The sequence below is a fragment of the Thrips palmi genome, unplaced genomic scaffold (genome assembly GCF_012932325.1).
Source record: "Thrips palmi isolate BJ-2018 unplaced genomic scaffold, TpBJ-2018v1 HiC_scaffold_15, whole genome shotgun sequence".
Lineage (NCBI taxonomy): Eukaryota > Metazoa > Arthropoda > Insecta > Thysanoptera > Thripidae > Thrips > Thrips palmi.
This window is the reverse complement of record NW_023144624.1, coordinates 11,221,622-11,242,386: the sequence shown is the minus strand read 5'-3', so window position 1 is coordinate 11,242,386 and position 20,765 is coordinate 11,221,622. Positions and strand designations below refer to the sequence as shown.

The window sequence follows — 20,765 nt, the reverse complement described above, 5'->3', positions numbered from 1 at the left end:
GAGGGGGAGGGGGGGAGCGTTCAATAACAGTGGGACTTCCTCGTGTCCAGTCAATGTCAGTCGCTTGCTCTTGGGTTCGCAACAAAGTCACGGGGCATGGCCGGCGGCCGGCTCAGAGGGAAAAAGGAGGGGGTAGAGAAACCAGCGACCCGTGTCGCTCCATATCTCTCTCCCTCGCACCGAGACGAAGACACACCTCTGGGCCCTCGGCCCTTCTCTTCCCTTCCCTTCCGTTTTCGGGTGTGCAACTTGGTGGGAGGCGCGGCTGGAGCGTCTGGGCGGATGTATGCACGAGGGGGAGTGGGGGAAGGGGAGGGGGAGGGGTCGGCAGAGAGGTGAAAGGGACTTTCTGTCTGTGGCCGGCCCGTCGTTTGGCCCGCCGTTTGGCCAGGCCTCCTCACGCGTCACCTCCTCCCCAAAAAAAGAACATCAACAACAAGAGTAGCAAACCGCTGGAGCAGCAGCGAGACCTGCAGAGGGTGACACCTCGAAGTGTAAGGCAGGCCGAGTGAGCCGCACCGGTACCCGGTACCGCGTGCCGGCCAGATGATAACCTTGGAGCAACCCAATGAACGGTGCATCCAGCCCATCCAGCACTGGCACGGCCGCTGACCCCTTCCACCCCCCCCCCCTCCCCCTCCCCTCCCCCAGCCAGCGACAACACTGCCGCAGCCGGCACCCCTCGGGCAGGTAGTCGACAACAACTACGCCACTGCTGGCTACTGCACCGCTACTGCCGGCACCCTTCCAGAGACTGGACTCGCTCGACTCACCGCTGAGCCCGCCAGGGGGCACGCGGGGCACCAGGGCGCCCCTGACCGCCACGGTGGGCCGCGGACGGCGGGGGTAGGTGGGCGCCAGGGCCGGCAGGGAGTGCACCTGCACGGCGAACATGTCGTGGAAGCGGCGTCGGGCGTCCTCGCAACGCCGCTTCAGGTATCCATCAAACACTGCTGCACTTGTCACGGCACTCGCCGCCACACTGGACGCCACTGCACTGGACACTACTCGACGCACTATGTACGCGCACTACACACTGCACCGGTTGGCCGCGGTGGCCGCGTGTCTGCGCGCCGCGCCGCGTCGCTCGCGCCGTATCGCACCTCGCTCGACCGCCTCGCGCCGCTCCCCGAGCCGGACTGCGCGCCGCTCTCTCTCTCTCTCCCTCGGCGCTCCCCCCACCGCCGCGGCCCCAGCGCGCCGCGCCCGCCCCCACCCTCCCCCTCCCCCCGCCGGTGCGCTCGCGGTGCTCAGGGAAAGGGGATGCCCGGCCGACGGGGCCGACAGGCCGACAGCCAATTTGACAATCGCCTTAGCAGGGTTTAATTAATTTTCTCATTAAAGAGATGAATTGGAAAAAATGGCCATTACTCACTGGACCCAAAACGAAAAGAAAGACGGCAAAGGAGGAGGGCTGTCCGGCCCGCAGCCCTCGCAGACTCAGCCTCTTAGCCGGCACGGTGGTCATGGACGCCGCGGCGGCGCGGCCGGGTAGCAACGACCAACGACCCCGCGGGGCTCTCGCCTCTCGCCTCGCCTCGCCTCGCCTCGCCGGTCCGAGCGGCGATCGCGGCCTTTGCATGCTGACCCAATTCGGACAGGTGGAAAGGCCTACTATTCCTGTCTTTATCAGGCGGCCGCGCTTCCTGGTCGCGCTGCCGCTGCCGCCGCTGCCCGAGGACCCCTGCCACGCCGCCAGGCCGACCTCACTATCAGCAGCCAGCCGACAGACAAGGCGCTCTCATTACAGAGAAATAAGCAACAACAAAGGAACTGCGCGTCGCGGCGGCTGCCCTTTCGTTTCGCCTCCCCTTTTCCCCTTTCGCCCGACGGCCGACGGCCATGGGGAGGGCGGATGCCCTCGGCGGTGGCACGGCCGCTCACCGCTTCCAATTTCTTTTCGCCCGCCGGCCCGGCGTCTGGCTCTGCGCCTCCCAGCGTGAGGGCCGAGGCGCGAGGACCGCCGCCACTCCGCGGCCCGTCGCTTGTGACCGCCGTCGCCGGCGTCCTGATTCAGGATGAATCAGGCCGGTTCCGGCCCCTGCCGCGCCGCGCCCGCCGCTCCCCTTCTCATTATTTCCCCGTCGGACGTACGGCGATCGGCCGCCGAGACAAGCAAGGCGATTATTAGCAGAGAAATTCGGCACCGCAGTGGCTCGCGCTTCGCCTGGCTTCGCCTTCGTCGTGCTTCGCGTGGCGTATAAGGCCGACGTGCTTCTGTCGGGTGGGGGATAGGTTCGAGCGAATGCCGTCAATTTCACGTGGTCGTGGTCGGCCAGCCAGCAGCGCGCACCAACTATGCACCCATATGCATTCAGGCCGTTTCCGGGGGCCCCTGCTCGGGGGCCGCGTACTGCGCTCTGCCTCCATCCCCGTCGGACACGTGCCGCAGACGGCGAGCAGAGAAATCTCGGCCCGCATGGCGACGCCGCGGTGCGTTGCTCGTACCTTGCAGTGGTATGAAGCCAGCCGTTGCCTGTTGAAGCAGGATTCAATCGGCCGCTTCTGTCACGTCCTGCGGTCGGCAGCGCCACGCGCGCCCACCTTGCACATCCTATTTTGGCCGCGTCAGGCAACGGCGGTCGGCGGGGGCCTCGGAAAGACATAGCAGCCGCCGCGAGTGCGACAGAGACAGAGACAGCGGCTTAGCGGTGGAGGGCTCCTAAGCCAGGGCCATCCCCAAGATCACCACGCGGGGAGTGGCCGGGCGAGGTGCGGCCAGGCGGGTGGAGGGGGGAGGGGGGTGGAAGGGGGCACAATAGCCGGTAATGGGAAGGGCAAGGGCATCCGAGGCATTCCGAGTATACGGGGTTTCTGCGGGGGTGCGGGGGTAGCCACACTGGTAGCGACACGACGACGGAGTGACGGACGAGGAGACGAGGACCAAGAGACGCACTTCTGCCAAAGGCATTGGGCCATCCCTTCGGCCCTTGCAGCCAATCCACCAGGAGACTGCACTGAAAAACCAAACGTGGTCTAGACCGCACCAACTGGTGTGGTCAAATGGATGCCATTTTGACCGCATCAGTTGGTGTGGTCTAGACCACGTTTGGGGCGTTTGGTGTGGTCTAGACCACACCAAACGTGGCCAAACGTGGTCTAGACCACACCAAACGTGGCCAAACGTGGTCTAGACCACACCAAACGTGGCCAAACGTGGTCTAGACCACACCAACTGATGCGGTCAAAATGGCATCCATTTGACCACACCAATGATGCGGTCTAGACCACGTTTGGTTTTTCAGTGTGGTGGAGGCGGCCAGTATTCTAGACGCGTTTTGAGCTCTCGAGCCGAACGTGTGACCCCACCAATAGATTCGGTGTGTTCGGTGAGCAAACCATTGGTGAGGTCACGCGTTCGGTTCGAGTCTCACTTACCGACTCTGGAGCTCAAAACGCGTCTAGAGTTTTGGCCGCCTCCAGCGGTCTTCTGGCCCACTGTGCGGCGAGCTTCGGTTGGCACCTTTCACACCACCGCCCCACCCGCCGAGGTGTATAGCTGGGGCTGCCGGGGCCCGTCCCGTAGTCATAAAACCGCGCGCGCTGTTTACGGGTAAACGAACGCGAATCAAAAATAGGGAACGGGCAGGAACGGGCCAGACTGTTTTGGAGCCGACCCGAGCGCCCGCCGCTCCCGAAAAATAAATAAACGCGGATCACTGCTGGCGTGAGTCAGACGATGGAGACATTGAACTTCAAGCTTGATTAGTGTGCGACACGACACCAGAAAAGGGAGGGGGAGGGGGGGAGGGAGAGAAGTTGGACATGGACAGAAGAGAGTCTTTCTCTCTCGCTCCCGCAGCACAGGTGGTTTCGGCAGTGACGAGCAGCGCGTTTATGATGCTTCTTTTCTTCTGCTGTCCTTTGAAGAAGCGGATCAGGGCAACGCCGGGCAACGGGAGAAAGGAGAGCACGGAGGGCCAAGCAGGGCCAAGCACAGGACGGCATGGCAGTGGCATGGCGGGGGCGACGACACCACGACTCGGCCGGCTTTTGTTTTGGCGCGTAATTTAGAAGGGCAGGAAGGGGGGGGAGGTGGTCAGTGCACCGAGGTAACGGGACGCGACCTAACCCGCACGCCAGTCAATGGTGGGAGGGGGAGGGAGAGGGGGGTCACGGCCAGCGTGCGGCGTGTCGAAGCGTGGGGGACCACACACTCACATGCACAAACACAGACACGCCCAGTCCGCAAATTTTACCATTTTCGCGAGCGTCCCAGCCAGCAGCTCTCACGTTGGTGTAACTGAAAGTTCGACTAACAGATGGTTCTTTCGACATTTTCGACTAGATTTTCGTCCTCTACTACACTGCATAGAAAGCAGCACTTTGCTGACCATCGGACCAGACGTACGTGTGTATGCATTCTGTGGCTTGTCCCTTCACGGTCCATAATCCGCAGTCTTGGAAGTGAGATGCCGCGATGCCGCGACGCCGGCCCATCGCGTGCTAACTCCTCAAACGCGAGGGAAGGCGACAAAAAAAATATACATAAATGAGAGCAAAACCCCGGACGTGACGTGACGGGTCGCCTAAAGGTCGTCCACCTCCAGTCGATGAATAAGTACCTCAGTTTAGTTGTTTTTTTTTGCGCTTTATTTTGTTGCTGCTAACGCTGCGTCGTTGTGTCGTCGCGGGAGTCGCGGGGTCGTTGTCGACGGCGACCCCCATTGGCACAAAGGATCTGGGTCGTAAACGGACGGTCGTTACGGCGACGAGCGAGACGAGCGAGACGAGCAGCAGCACATCGGGATGCGATCGGTTCGGTTACACAAACACTTTGGGGGGAAATCCATCTCGCCCCTCAATTCGGGTGTCGCGATGTCGCGGAGAAAGCCAAGCCGCGGCTGGCGTGGCGTGGCGGGGCGTGGCGGGGCGTGGCAGGGGTCAGCGAGCACATTGTGCGGCGGCGTGGATCCTTGCCAGGACACTGTAATGTCCCTTGATTGACTACGCGAGGAGTCTTCTTCCCTTCTTACTAAATTTTTTTTCTGGGGTGAATAACTTGGAAAGCGCACGACGGGCAACAGGCTGGCTGACTGGCTGGCCGCATCACACATATCTGTTTTTGTTTCGTCTCTTCCGGACGGCGGGCAGGGCGACAGGACGGCAGTGTGGGTGCTACCGCTCCAGTTTCTCGGGCGCCACGGCCAGCTCCGGCGTGTTGAGTGGACGTGGCGGCTGTGTATTTTTCAGGCGGCCCTCTGCCCTTTGGAGATAGTTTCGCGCACCGCTGTTGGGGAACATTACACTCCAAACGCTCGACAACAAGAACAAGTTTTGATTCAAAACAAACTTGCGGCAGCCAGCCAGGCAGACAGACAGACAGTTGTTGGCGGTCATAATGGAGTGTCGACAAGCTGGCGAAGTCAGGCATTTCTTCCTCCCCGTCTCGAATGTCCGCTCCGTTTTTATTATTTCGTCTTCCTTCTTTTTGTGCTTTTTTTTTGCCCGCGAAGTACTCGGTCAGTCACCCCTGCAGGCAGGCTGGGTCGGGCGGGGACTGCAGTTTGAGGAATCGGGGGTAGGGGCGGCAGGGGCGGCGGGGGCAGCGGGGCAGCGCGGCGCGGGCGGCAGGTCGTCCACACGCACGCACGCACGCACACACAGCAACACCCCTTTCGCCAGAAAAACGCCGTAATAAAAAACATTACCACCCCATCATAGGGCAGACAAGCGAGCCCGTGGCGTCGCTCCCACTTCCTTGCCAAGCCGCCCCCTATTTTTAATTTTGAGTTACAGCGTGTAGTGCCCCCCTCCCCTCCCCCCACCCTCTCCCCCGCGGGCCGAGACGGTCAGTACCCCCTCGGTACGGCTGCGTTCGCCACGGCCGCTGCGCTGCGGGCTGCGGGGCTGGACGCCGCGCCTTGCGAGATAGGACCGCCAATTTCTGTCGCCTTCTGGGTCTGGCGGCCTCACGGCCTGACGGCCCCGTCGGCCCCGTCGATGACTCCGAGACCACCCGGAACACCGCGGCCGGCCGCCGGCTAGTTTGCTGCAGCGCCCACCACCCGCTAGTTTTGCTGTGGCCTGTACCCGCCGCAGCGCCCAGCGCACCGCGCACCGGCCGGCTAGTTTTTGCTGCAGCCTGTACCCGCCGCGCGACTTCCGGACTCGCGGACCGCGGACCGGAAAATCACGGCGCGGATCTTGGCCGCACCACTGCGCCGTCCAGGGCCGCGAGGCAGACGCGCCGCGGATTGCAGTGGACTGCCGCGGGGCGTCGCGGGGCGGCGTCTTCGCGGCTGGCTCGTGGACCACGGACCGCGGACGCCCCCGCCGCCGCCGCGCTGACCCTACACTTGACCGAGGCGCCGGCCGCGCTCCGCTCTCCTCCGCACCGCACGCTCTCCGCCGGGACGCCGCCGCTGCCCGTGCCTCTGCACACTCGCGTGTGATATTTCATCGCGACGCCCCGCCGGCCCCGCCGCGCACAATGGACCGATGGGCCGGCCACCTGCCACCGCCCCGGCCGCCCCGGCCGACCGCGCATCCCCCGGGTCAACAGCCCCACGGCGTTCTCGATGTCGGTGCGGAACAAGGACCAAAACGCGCGCGCACCAAAATCCCGGCCGGCATGGCAGCCCGGCCAGTCCGCTTCCAGCGTAAGTGTAATCCTCGTTGTCCTGTCCGGCACTGCCCCGCACTGCTCGGAGAGGCGCGGCCGCGCTCGCCTCCACCAAGTGCCCTCGCCGCTCTGTCTCTCTCGCACCCCTACGCCACGCCTCGAGAGTGCGACAGAGACAGCGGCGAAAGCGACGCGCGGAGCCGCCCTGCAGCCTGTCCGAGGACGCGGCACGCACGCGGCGCGCCGGCGGGCCCCCTATCCCCACAGCCTCCGAGTCCTCCGGTCCTCCGGGCGCACGGCGCACCCAAGCCCAAGGTCGAGGACGCCAAGGACGTCGAGGACGACGGGACGGGCAACGGGCCCTTTCCATTCCCTTGCAGGTAGGCCTGGTATGGCCTAGGTCAGACGTCGGGCTGCCCCAGAAGGGCTCCAGAAAAAAGGGCCCGGTACTCTGTAAACTGGACAGTGCAAATGGTGCAACACGGACACGGCACCACCCATTCGGTTCAAACAGGACAGAAGGGCTTCGATGCTTCTCGATCGCGTTCGGCGTGGAAAAGACGGCTGCCCGCGCGGCCCTATTTTCGTCTGCTATTCTAGACCGGTCCTTGCAACACCGCACCGCCGGCCGCGCGCGTCCTTCTGCTGTTGTTGTTTTGCATCGCGCCTCGAAAACAACAACAGCAGCAAGCTGCAAGGTAGTGGGCCGCGGCCTTGTTGTTGTTGTTTACGCAGAAGGCTTTGTTCGAACTCCAGGCTGGCGGTGAAAGTGCGTTCCAACAGGCGCCGGCCCGCTCGGCCCGCTCGGCCCGCTCGGCGCGTTCAAACGGATAAGTAATAAGCTCGATTACGCCCGGCGTACCTATTTCGGGACAGGACGAGTCTCGGTTCCGAGTCGGAGGCGGCCAGTCGCTGTCACTCTACCAGACAACCTGCGGGCGGCCAGCGCGGCCAGGTGGCTGCCGCTTTCAAATAGGAAACCAAGTGTGTACACTGTAGCAGTACTGACCATCGCTGCTGCAACGGGAGTCGACCTTCCGTCTCTTGAGCTTGAGGTCCTGGAACAAGCTCATTGTGTCCACCTCACAGGGCGCGCTGGTGAGGGTCATGCTTCCTGCAACAAAACAAACAAAACGGTGACGTTAGTCCGTTAGTCCCGCACTTATGGGCGATGACATCTTTTTCTCGAGGCGCGGAGAATAACGGCGAATGACACTTTCCGAGTCTGAACTACACACTTGTCTTGTTTCATCCTCCTGTCAGAGTGACGCAGAGACGCGGTGACGACCGACCAGGACCTAGCCGACCTGGCGTCTGTGACTCCATTTTGATTCCTCGGCAGGGAGAGCGGCCGGCCGGGCCTAGGCCGGGCCGGCGGGCCAGCCAGTGCACGTGTGCTGCTTGGCCTGGCTTGGCCCACACGTGTCCCGATGCGACTCGATCCAGACTTGACCTACTGCCTACCGACCTACCGCCCGCCGCCCTACGCGCACGCACTCGCTTCCCGGCCTATCCTCGGCAAGAAAGTGCCTTCGGCTGCGCGGCGGAGCGACAGAGCACGGACGAATGCGCCATGTTTCCAATGCCAATGGAAGGGGACACCACCACACGCTATTTGGCCGAACTTTGGTACAGCGCTCTGTACTACTCTTCGGTATGGGACTGCACGGGGCAAACCGCGGGCCCGCCTTGTGCACCACACCCAGCACGGCCAGCACGGCCAGCACGCCGTCCCGGGCTTCGGGTTGAACGCTCGCGGCTGGCGTGACGTCACGGCGCGCTGGCGTGCTGCCTGGGATGCCTGGGCGTGGCGTTCCTTCCTCCGCGAGTTCCTCTCGCTTTCGCGCGCGTCCACAGCGCGGCCGGGAGGCGAACCCCAACCATCTCGCCAACGGCAACGGCTAGCCCCGTCGGAAGCCTTACGGCCGCGCCAATCGTTCATTCGAAACGGCCGCGCACCGGGATTTGAACCCGTGACCGTCACGCGCTCGCAGGGCCCGAAGGATGGTGCTGCAGCTCTAGCCTGGCGCACACGCCACGCCGCTCCGCGAGGACCGCGGACCCGTTGCTCGGCTCGGCTCGGCCCTGCCAGGCCCGGCCGTGTGACTCGGCCGAGCTCGGCAGCTGGGCTGGCTCGACTCATCGGCTAGTCTCGCTTCGCTAAGCGCGAAGTGGCGCGGCGTGGCGGCTTGGCGCGGGGCCGCGGCGGGGCGCGGTGGGGCGTCATTTCCCTTTCTGACGGTCGCTGACCCCACCGGGGGCCCGCGGGCCGGGGCGGGCCGGGGCGGGGCGAGGCGGGGCCCACCTGGAGAGAAGTAGGTCGCGGCGCGGGGGACCGCCGCCGAGCCACGAGGAGGGGAGGGCCACCGGCCGAGCCACCGGCTGCACTAGGCCCCCGAGGAAGTCACGCAGCGAACGCGCGGCCAGCACGCGGATTGGGCTACGCAGCTACGCCACTAGTAACAGTGCCACCGCACTGGCCCGTAAATTTCTCATACCGGGTGAACTGGGTGTGGCGTCCTCAGCGAAGAAAATTGCTGCGCCGTTCTGAAGTGCATCTTGGACTCGGTTGGGTCTTTCAGGGGCGCCCATGATGACGCGCTCCCAGCCAGCCTCAGCACTGACTGTACCACGGCCCCACTCCGCCCCGCCCCGCCCCGCCCCGCCCCGCCCCGCCGCGCCCTCCCGGCGGCTCCATCTCACATTCTCACTTTCGTCTGTGATTCCGCCTCTTTCGCAACCCGACGGCGGCCTGGCGGCCCGGCGGCTAGCGGCTGCCGGTGGCTGGTGGCGGTGGCTAGCGTCTGGCCGTGGGGCCGCGCCAAGGGCCTCGCCAAGGGCCTCGCCAAGGGCCGCCCTGCCTGCTGGAGACCGTGGAGACCGTGGAGACCGTGGCCAGCGAACCGCGCACCGATTCGCCGCGGATCGGCGTGGGTTCAACAACATTCGCAATTCGCGCAGCGAAGCTCGTTCTCGCGCGGTTCGAGTCCTGTTTAGCGACTCTGGAGCTCAAAACGCGTCTGGAATTTCGACCGCCTCCGCCCACTGTGGCCTAGCGTTCGCGTTCGAGCCAGTATCGGGCGGCCGTATCCAGCCCAACGCCCGCCGCAGAGTCCTGGGGTCACGGTGCAGCGGCAGCCCTAGGGTGCCTGGGCCTGGCTCACCCGCGGGGGACCTTGCCCCTGTGGCGCTGTGGCGGTGCGGCGATGTGTGTTGTTGTGCGGCGGTGGGATGTGGCAACCGGCAGGCTTTCCGAGCCGCGCGCGCGCACACACACTCACGCACGCACACACCAACACAAGCGCACACACGCGCGCACAAGCACAAAAGTCGTGTTGTCGTTTTTGCCGGCGACGTTGCACAGTCAGTCGTACAGTGGAGCGTCGTAAGGCCTAGGTCACAAAGATCACCGACTGCCCAGCCAGGCAGTTGTGGTGGTGGCCCACTAGGGCTTGTCGTAGTCCTTCCCCTGCCCGCCCTTCCTGCTCCGCTCCCCCTCCCCTCCCCTCCCCTCCCTCCCCTCCCCTCCCCTCCCTCCCCTCCCCTCCCCCACCCATCCTCACAGCTGGTGCCCACCACAGCGCCTGCCCGCCCCCCTCCACCGCGGCGGCAGCGTGCGAAACTGGGTCGCCGGTTCGTTGACTTGTGCCTTATACAACAGCGCTCTCGCTCTTTCTCTATCTCTCTCACTCTCTCGCAGTCCCCCCACCCTGCTTCGCCCCTCCCCTCCGGATCTACCAGTTCCTATAACCAACCAGTCCTCCTCTCCACCCCTGCCCCTTCCGTCGCGGGCTCTGTCGCGGGTGTTTTAGCATCCCATACGTGCGTAACACACTCGCGCACCTCGAGTGCCTCGAAAACAAGTACCTTCGACAGCGAGTGCCCAGTGCCTCCGACAGCAAGTGCGAACTTCTTCCCACAGCGAGTGCCTGCTCAACACCGAGTACATCGATGCCGAGTACCTCTCCGTCACACTAGCCCTAGTCGCCGCGTCGCTCTGTCTCTCTCGCACTCATGGGGCGTTCCCCATGGGCGCGAGAGAGACAGAGCGACGAAAATGACTCTCGGAATGAGTCTGCTGCAGCGGCAGGACGAGGACGGCCTCGCGCATCATGGAGGCGTGCCGTGACGTCAGCCTCGCCAGCCGTGCCCCCTCCCTTCTGCCTAGCCTGGCGTGCCTGCCGCTCCGGCCGGCCGGCCTCGCCTAGCGCCGTGCAATGACGGGGTAGGCCACCCGCGTGCGCCGCTGTTCGACGGGCCGGCCCGCCCGCCATTACCATTACCATTAAGGGCTAGACCACACAAGATCGTATGCCATTTCGGGCCCGACACTGCCCGCCTGCACTGCAAAACGAGACATGGCCGTCCTTACTAAGGTGACACTTTATCCTGGCGGAGAAGAACCACCAACGGCTACGACTCCCACTCGCAGTATGGCCAGTCAGAGTGAAGGAGTACATCCCCCCCGAGGGGGTTAGGCAGGCCCCCACCCCGGAACAGCCCCTGCGAGCCCAACCGGTTCCCTGCCGGCCCTCCCGCGGCCCCCAGCCGTCTCCAGCAGCACGAGCAGGGCGAGCAGGGAGCGGGCCGGTGTCGTGCACGTAATGCACGCCACGTGGAGGGCAAGGGACTTCGGGGAACATTGGACCCGCCCCGCCCCACCGGACCACCCCGAATACGGAATTACGAGTGGATCAGCTTATTTCCGTCGCCGAATTCCATTCCAATCCGCCATGATGGAGCTCCTGCCGCCCGCATTCCAGCGGCAAAGCGGCAAAGCGGCAACGCAATGCGGCGCTATTTCGGGCCGCGCCACTGGCAGTGCGTGCTGCGCGCGTCCGTCGGGCCCAAAACAAAATTCCTGCCGTTTTGGGGGAAATTAGGCGTTTTCGAGTTCCGCTTCGACGACGACGTGGACGGCGGAACCGAACCGAGGTGCTGTTTGTGTACCGCGATGGCGGGCCATGGCGGTACGGGGTTGGTGCCTGTTGTCGCCGCCTTGTAAGTGGGTCACGGGCCGGGGGCGCCGACCGCTATCTGGGTGGGGTGGGGCGGGGTGCGGCGGGGCGGGGCGGGGCGGGGCACCAGGGAGGGAAGGGGTGCACGCCACGATGACGTCCGCAAGAGCCCTGCTCGCTGTGTGGGTGTGTTGGTGTGGGTGTGTTGGTGTGCGTGCGTTGGTGTGTGTGCGCGGCATCCGCTGCCTTGGGGACGCCACCGCGGGGCCACCGCCGTGGGGCCGCCGCCGAGGGTGCATCCTAGAGATTACGTCGAACGGATCCCACTTCGATATCCGATGAGGGAAGGGGGAGGGGGAAGTGGACGACGCGGACTGGCCCTCATCGAGCGGGGGCCGTGGTGCCCCATGCCATCCGCCGCGAGGGCCCCGCGAGGGCCCCGCGAGGGCCGCGCGAGGGCCGCGCAAGGTGCACGCGGAGCATAGCTTGCCGGCCGCGCGACGTCGACGTTCTGCCTCCCTCGCACCCCTTCCGGGTCACCCAACATGAGAGAGACAGAGCGACGAAAGCCGGCAGGGGTCGCAGCGACGCGTCCGAGACGTGTCCGAGACGTGTCCGAGACGTGTCCGAGACGTGTCCGAGACGTGTCCGAGACGTGTCCGAGACGCGTCCTCGAGGGAACTGGAGCTGATCACGGCCGCGCTGCTCGCCTGCTCGCCGCGGTGCTGCGGTCAAAGTTTGCGCAACGCGACGTAACGCGGCACGCGGCGCGCCGCTACACTGCGAGCCACGTGCGCGGCACGTGCACGCCGGGCGGGTGCCAAGCGTGCTGCGTGCCTCCATGGCGCTTCCGTCACGTGACGCCCGAAGCGAGCCGAAGGGCCGAGCGGTTCGGCGCGGGTCGCTGGGGGTTTGCCAAGGCGGGGGCTGGGCCCAGAACGGGGCCTGCCAAAGGCCTGCCAAAGGGTCGAAGGGTTTGGCACTGCGGCACGGCGTCGGCGAGGCCCGAGGGAGGGAGGGGAAAGGGTTGCCAAGGGCTTACCAAGGGCCTGCTAAACGGGGCGCCCTCCTAAAATGTTTCCCAACGCAGTGTGACGCCTCCGCCATGCCTCCGCCAGGCTGCAGCGTCGCGTCGCACCGTGCAGCAGCAGCGCCGCGGCCGCGGCGGCGGCAGCGCCGTACCGTGACGCGCCGCAGCGCCGCGCAGCGCCGTGTCCTAGTTGCGGTACAGTTCATTCCCCCCGAGCGGGCCCCGAGCGGGCCGGGCGCTGCTGCCATGGCTGCCATGGCCACAGCCAGGCAATCCGCGAGCCGCGGCCTGACTCGGCTCGGCTCGGCTCGGCCTGGCTCGGCTCGGCTGCCCGGCTCGGCGCAGCGTGCCCCGGCCGGACTGGCGCTCGGCTCGTCTAGCTCGTCTAGCTCGCGCAGTTTCCCAACCTGTCGGAATGAGTGTGAGGAGTGAGGAAGATTCTCTCCCAATGAAATTTGTTCCTCTCCTCTCCTTCCATGTGGGCGACGGCGAGCCCCGCTGCTGGCCAGCAGACTGATTCCGAGTGTCGTTTTCATCGCTCTGTCTCTCTCGCACCAACACGGGACGCCCCATGAGCGAGCGAGAGAGAGACAGCGACCAAAACGACTCTCGGAATCAGTCTGCTGGCCGCAACGCCGGCCCCACGCGGATCCAGCCCGTGTCGTGAAAATAGACCCGGTGCAATTGGTGGTGGCATTCTCTCCATCCGGCCCAGGCGAGCCCAGGTGCAGGTGAGGAGGCCGACGGCGGACTCTAGAGGAAGTCGCGACTCCAATGGGCCCAGGGCCGGTGACGCAAGGCGCGGAGCGGACCAAGGGATTATTTTTTGTTTCACAAAAAACCCTCTACACGGGGGCCGGGGGTACGCATGGCGAAGGCAGTCACTCTGGCCAGCGCGCCGCCGAGACAATGGCGCCCTCTGATTGGCCGGCCGACCCCCGCGGCTCGTCACCGATTGGCTGCTGAGATGCACCGCGGGTAGCCAGGCAGCGAGGGTGGGGGTGTGCGCAGGCTGCAGCCGCGGTTCTAGTTCTAGCTTCAGCTCTAACTTGGACTAGCCTGGCCAGGAATAGATGGGGGTGCAGGGCTGGCCGCTGGCCCTCAGGCCGGGGGCGCGGGGGCCCCTGTGCGTCGCGGCCCCCAAGTGGGTCGAAAGGTTAGACAGGGGCCGGACAGCCCGACAGTGGCGTAGGCGTCGCGGCGGGCCTGTCCGAGCCTCCACAGGTGCCGGATCACGACCACGCCGACGAGGCGGGGGCCGGGCCGGGGCGATGCACCACCGACAGCGTCTTCTCGGTGACGCCAGGGGCCGACCACCCGAGGGGTCCATCACTCCCTCCAATCACTGTACACCCCAAAAAACAATCACAATTCCAATCACTTCCAATCAAATCCAATCAAATCCAATCATTCCAATCATTCCACTCACTACAATATTTTTCAATCATTTCCAATCGCGCAAATCATCTACAATCGCTTCCCCAATCATTACAATCGCTTCTCCAATCATTACAATCGCTTCCCCAATCATTACAATCATTTCCATTCAAATCTACAATCGCTACAATCATTCATAAATTTGGGTGCAAATCAACCAACGCAAGGCAAGAGCTCATTTTAAATATCGCGCGACTCAGCGTGCCTTAGGGCATTGGCGTTGCCCGATTGTCTTCTTCTTTCGGGCACCTTCGGTTTCCGTTCGGACCTGCTTCGGACTACTTGCACGGTTCGAAAAGTGGGGAGTGGGGAGAGTGGGCGTTCTGACTGCTGTTGGTAGACGTGACTCCATTGATGGGGACTTGGCCGCCAAAACCTCACGCATGTTTTAAGCTGTGACTGCCTGGCAACTTCGAGCTCACCCATGGGTAATTCTTTCCCAAGTCACCCGAGGTCCCGTAATCGATGTCTCGGATTTCGACGAAACTTTGTGGGTGTGTTCCCTATGTAGCAAAGACGAGCAAAGAGCTCCAGAAAAAATTTCAACTTTTTTGGTCGGCCCAAAAAATTTTTATCACGTTATTTTGTGAAAAAAAAAAACACTGAAACCTTCACTAAAAATTTGTTTGTTTGCCTGAGGGCGACCTGCCCGGTGGATTTTTCTTCTTTTCATGGTACTGAAAAAAAAGCCCCCGAGAGCCACCTCAATAGTCACTTGTTCCAGGAGGGACCAAAATATTCGTTTTTCGCGAATACCCAAAAAATGCATCCGAATTTTTTGATGATAATTTTTTTTTTTTTTGGAAGGTCCTGTGGTGGTCTATCACCGTTATTGGTTTTGGGTTTGGTCAGTGGAAAACCGAATAAAAATTGCGTTTTTCCGATTTTTTCCGTTTTTTTCGCAGGTTTTGGCCCATAGTATCGCTATTTTAAGTCTGACTTAATGAGCGCCATTAGACTTTTTTTCGCCTTTTCAAGACAAATCGATTGATATAAGTTGAAGTCAAATCGGAGTATTTTGAAAAATTGCCCTTTTTACGATTGGGATCCAACTAATCTACATTTTGAGACAAGCTTTTGATCCGGTAATGTATTTTTACCAGCGCATCTAGTGCTCAGGCAGCCAATCATTATTTGACCGTTTCCATTCAAATTTCCAATCAATTCCAATCAATTTCCAATCAATTCCAATCAATTTCCAACCAATTCCAATCAATTCCAATCAATTTCCAATCAATTCCAATCACCTCCAATCATTTTCCAATCATTCCAATCAATCACAATCATTGCCAATCATTTTGAAAATTTCCATTCATACAGTCTTTTACAGTCTTTTACAATCACTTTTAATCAGCCCAATCAATTTTACCTCCAATCATTGTACACAATTTTGGGGAGTGATGGACCCCTCGCGACCACCAGTAGTCGCGCTGAACGGGAGCGCATATGTTCGAAGTGGTCTGGCCGTCTGAGCACCACCAAGTCCGAGACCAAGTCCCTTCCCGCCGCTCAGCTGGTCGCCGCGCCCCGCGCCCCGCAAGGGCATTGTCGCGGTTAGCCCTCCGCGGGGAGGCAGAGCAAGAGCAAGGCGAGGGAAGGACACGCGGGCACGCCCCTGACGCGGCGGCGCGGCGGCGCGGCCCCCTGTGCGTGCACGCCAAGCACGCCGCGGTGCGTCGGCCGCGCTTCGGGCTTCAGGGCCGCGTCGCTAGGTGGCGCTCAAGGCTCTGCCGCTGGCCGGCCGGTTGGCCGTAGCGCCGCGGTGGAGTGGCGAGGCGTGGCGACGCAGCCAGGCGGCGACGCGGCGACCCTCCAAGTGCAAGAGCACGGATAGGGGCCCCACTGGGGCCTGCATGGGGCCCACGCTCGCCCGACCCGAGTGGGGATCGCCTCGCCCGGCGCCGCGCAAATCTAGTGCCGCCAAGGCTATGGTCACGACGACTTTCATGTGCGGCGCCCCGGCACGCCGGCACGCCCGAGTCTCGTCTTCCTTTTGTGCCAAAGGTGTCCTCTCTCCTTCCTTCTCCGCCTCCGCGCCTTTGCCTCCCTGCACGGCCGTCTTCATTTCACTTTTGTTGGCGGCAACCTTCACAGTGCGGTCGCTGCAAAGAACCGTACGCCCGTCTGGACGAGTGCGTGGCGCGGCGGGGAGGGGGCGGAGGAGGCGGAGGGCTTTCGGCGGCACGGCCGGCACGGCCAGCGCCCACTTTCACTGCCTGCGCGCTGCGCTGCTCGCCTTCTCCTTATGCCATTTATTTTCAGTGCCTCGCCGCCGCTTCGCCGCTCCGCCCGCCAGAGCAACGGCCACGAGGAATTCACGCGCGGAGGAGGAGGACGAGGACCAGCAGGCCGGCGGGGCGGCACTCGCGGCCGTGACCATGTTGACGACGATGACGACGAGCTCGACGCTGCCGCTGGTGCTGCGCGCGGGCACGGCGCGGCGCCCCTCGCGACACCGCGCCGACCGCAAGAACGTCCACCCCGACAACAGCAGCACCAGCGGTGGCGGGGCCGACGCGGCGGTAGCGGCCAACACCGCCAGCACCGCCCAGCGAGTGATGCAAATGCGAGTTTATTTTCACATCGCAGATGTGACCTACATGTGGTGTCAGTCACCCCGGCCCGGCGGCCGGCGCGGCGCGGCGCGGGCCGGTACTCCTGCTGCGGCCTCCCCCTCCCTCCGTCCCTCTCTCTTCCTCTCATTTGCCTGCCGTCGCTCCCGCTCGCACACGTTCCCCCTCTCCTTCGCACACTGTTCGATCTGCCCTGCCGCTCCCCCCCTCCCCGCCGTCTCCGCTTTCCTCCCCACCCCCTCCCTTCCTCGCCGTGCATCGGGCGTTCCGTCATCATTGTCGCGTTGGGCCGGGTCCGACGGTCTGAGCCCTAAAACTCATGGTCCCCCAAGACGACCGTTAAAATACGAGGAAAGGGTTCACGCCGAGCTTCCCCGGGGCCGTGCGAGGGGTCGGCAACTTCTCTTGGCCGTGTACGAGGGAGTATACGTATATTACCAGTAGTATAGGTAATATATGTGTAATATAAAGTAATATATAGTAATATAGGGGTATTATAGAGGCGAAATTGTGGCAATATGCAAGTAATATATGGTAATATATAGGTAATATACGGGTAATATAGCCACCGCGTACGAAGTAATATATGAGTTGCCGACCCCTCGGGGCCGTGCCGCCGTCGAGCCGCGCCGCCCGCGGCTCGCCTTATCCGCGCCGCCACTGCGTTGCTGCGCACTCCATCCGCCGACGGCCACCACAATTCGGCGCGTCAAGCCCGAGATATTTTTCGCAGTGTGGCCGGCGCCTTGCCAGTGGGCCGGCCGGGGCGCCGCACTTCCGCGACAGGGCGGGGCTTGGCGGGGCTTGGCAGGCCGGGCTGGGCGCAGGGCGCAGCACCGAGAGGTACCGTTCTTCGCCGGCTTATCAGTGGGACTCGTTTCGCTGGCCGCCACATCGGCATGGTTTCGGGGCCGCGTGGGCACGCTGTCGACGACGTCGTAGATAAAGGCCACGAGGGCCGCGCGGCGACGTTCACCCAGCGACCCGGCGCGACGCGAAGACAGCGTACTGCGCACGGCCTCTAATGGTAATGGCAATGAGACGGGGACCGCACCGCCCCGCGCAACACCGAGGTGCTGCGGGCAGGTATGCCGCCGGGCGCTCGCCGCACTGCCCCGCGTACCGCACCCCGGCGCCGGCCGGCGGCTCTGGTGCAAGCAGGCCATCTTCATTTTCTCATGTTTCGACGGGCGGATGCCGCTGTCCTTCGGGAGGCACGGCGCGGCCTTGTGGGGGGCGCTGCCGCCGATGCATTGAGTAAGAAGTGTCGCCGCGGTGGCCCGGCGGTGGCCGCGGCGTGCGAAGCGGCATAATGATGCCTTTCTTCCTCCTCACGGTATACGCTGACCTGATTCTGAACCCCGTCGCGCCACCACGGCCGGCACCCTGCACCTCCCCGTCAGTCCTTAGCGTGCCGGCCGGCCCATCAGGGACACTTCCGTCTAGAGCGGAAACTGGGGCGGGTCGCAGCCGATAACGCGACGGCCATTTAAAGCAGCGGCGAAGCGGCGCGATGCGGGTCGTGGGTTCAAAACTCGCCTCCCAGACAATGCCCCGATTTCTGTTTTCGGTGTTGTGTCTTGCTTTAACCCGGGGGACAGGCCGCAGGCGGTGGTTCGGCACCCGGTCAAGGCCTCGTCCCTCCACTCAACGGGACCCCGCCCCGCCCCGCCCCGCTGGCCGATACTCGGTAAATGCACCGCCTCCGCTGCCTGCCAAATAACGCGCTGCGCTGCGCGGTGCTCATTAAGGAGTGCTGACCCACTACGGCGAAGCACAGCCGGCACAGCGCCTTGACGCGCCATTTGCATGTCCCGCGGGACAATAGATTGCGTCTGGCCGATATTTCCCTTTTTTCAGATCCCGGACGGCGAGGCGGCGGCGCGGCGACGCGTCAGCGGGGCCCGGGGAGAAAGCGAAGACGGGGCGGAGGACGCGGGGCGGGAGCCAAGAGCAGCTGCCCGGAGGTTTCGGACTTGAGAACACCCGCAACGCCAGCCCAGCCCAGCCGCCCAAGAGGAATGCAACTTGGACATTCATGCTCTCGTTTTGGGGGGAAGGGGGAGGGGGTGATCGGCACAGACAGACTCATTCGTCTCAGGCGGGCGTGACGCCGCGTGACGCACGGGAATGACGTCATACCGTCACACGAACTTCACGGCGTTCACGAAAGGTGGGTGCGCGGCCTCGAATTGAAAGTCCCTGACCTCAAAATGTCTTAACACACGCACACACACGCGCACACACACGCGCACACACACGCGCACACACACGCACGCGCATCTTGAAAGACGAGCCCCACCTAAAACGACATCGTGGTCCGCTGCTATCTGCCCACGCTCCAGCCATCCCGGCATCACTTTCTACGGAGGAAAGAGACAGAGAAGGACGCGAAGCAGCAAAAGCTGCAGAAGCAGCTGTAGCGGCAAAAGCGAGGCGCAAGCCAAAGTCCGCGGCAGTCGCATGGCGTAGGCAGCCACGGGCCGGCGGCGGGCGGGGCGGCGCGCCTCTCGCCTCCGCCCCCACCCCGCCCTCCCCTTCCTCAACAACTGCCTCGTTTAGGACCGCGCCGCTCGCTCTTTCTCTCTCTGGCGATCTCGGAAGTCGAGACGTCCAATAACCCCGCGGATGACAACGGCCAAGAGCGCCAAGCCGCCCCGAGCTCCGGCCCCCGCGCCCCCCGCGCCCCCGGGCAGGACGTCCAACTTGAACCAATAGCATTAACTGAATTCATGACCTCGCTGAGCTGACCCATCCCCAGTGCATGCGACTGGAACTGGCCGGCCTGCTGGAGGCGCTGGAGATATTCCAGTCCTCGGCAGTGCGCGTCCAGCAATCATCACTGCTGGAGCACGCTGGAGCGGCCGGCCGATACGTTTTCGGCGTCTGCCAAACTTTCTCCGGGCAACCTTGGCGCTCCGCTTTGTTTACGCGTCTCCGACACACGGCCGGCCGAAGAGCAGCGGCAGCAGCCTCGGCAGATGGGAGCAAAGCGGAACCAGACACCAGACCGCCGCGCCGGCGCACAGTGGGCCAGAAGACCGGTGGAGCGGCCAAAATTCGAGACGCGTTTTGAGCTTCAGAGTCGCTGAATTGGACTCGAACCGACCGTGTGACCCCATCAATGGATTCCTCGTTCGGAGAGCTATCCATTGGTGGGGTCACGTTCGGGACTCTAGAGCTCAAAACGCGTCTCGAATTTTGGCCGCTCCCCCACTGTGCGGCGGACGGCCGGACCGGGCCACCGCCCAGAAGAACGGATGCAGCGCCAAATAATGGAATGAGTGAACGAACCAGAGCTCGATCGAGCCCGCTGCTGATCGGAGACAGAGGAGAGTGAGAGAGATAGGCGGCGCGAGCAAGCAGACCGAAGCAGACGGCCGCTGCAAGAGCGAGAAGGACAGCAGCGCGCAGCAGCGCGCACTGAGAAAACCTAACAAACTATTTCAGGCCTTACAAAGAAAATACTTTGCAATTTACAAACTATTTATTCGTATAACAGAGTAAATTAGTTTGAATAATGTATGCTCAAAATACTTCGTAAGCTAAGCGTGCGGGCTGCAGCGAGAGCGAGACGGAGATACCGCAGCACGCTCTCGCAAGAGGCTGGGACACTCTCTCGACTTCGACTCTCGCCTTGACATGTCATGTCATTGACCAAATATTGACGGTGCGTCCGCGGCGGTCCGCACCCCGTCACAACACGCCCCAACCCTGCCCTCCGCCAAGCCCGCCAGGCCCGCCTGCCCCGCTTTCAAGGTTATCGTCGCTCAACGCGCTGCTCGAGGTGTCCAGATTAGGAGGGACTTGTTGGCGCGCCGGGGCGAAATAGCAGACTATCCTGGTCCGGGCCAAGCGCGGCGTCTGCGCGGCGGCGGCGCGTCCACCACAACAACGACCAGCCGCTCGGCCGAAATTAACAAGGCGGAAATAACTGGCGTCGGAGCGGGTCGAGGAGGACGGCGTGGAGGACGGCGTGGAGGACGGCGTGGAGGACGGCGTGGAGGACGGCGAGGAGGACGGCGTGGAGGACGGCGTGGAGGACGGCGTCGAGAAGGAAGGAGAAAGTGGCCAACCCGAAGCCGCAAGAACCCCCTTCCCTTCCCCCCTCCGCCCGGCCTGCCGGCGGGCCTGCCCTCTGCCTTGGTGTGCTGAAGTTCACTGCCGAAACCGACCCGGGTCCTGTATGCTGCTCCCCCCTC

At 63.3% G+C, this 20,765-nt stretch overlaps 1 protein-coding gene across 1 annotated transcript in view; it reads right to left on the bottom strand.

The window, feature by feature from the left end:
- LOC117641350 (hormone receptor 4) overlaps nt 1-20,765 on the bottom strand; it is an 82,015-nt gene that overhangs the window by 11,919 nt on the left and 49,331 nt on the right. The window contains exon 3 of the mRNA XM_034378589.1: nt 7,575-7,679. Within this exon, the coding sequence (XP_034234480.1) occupies nt 7,575-7,679 (105 nt within the window). The remainder of the gene's footprint in view (nt 1-7,574; nt 7,680-20,765) is intronic.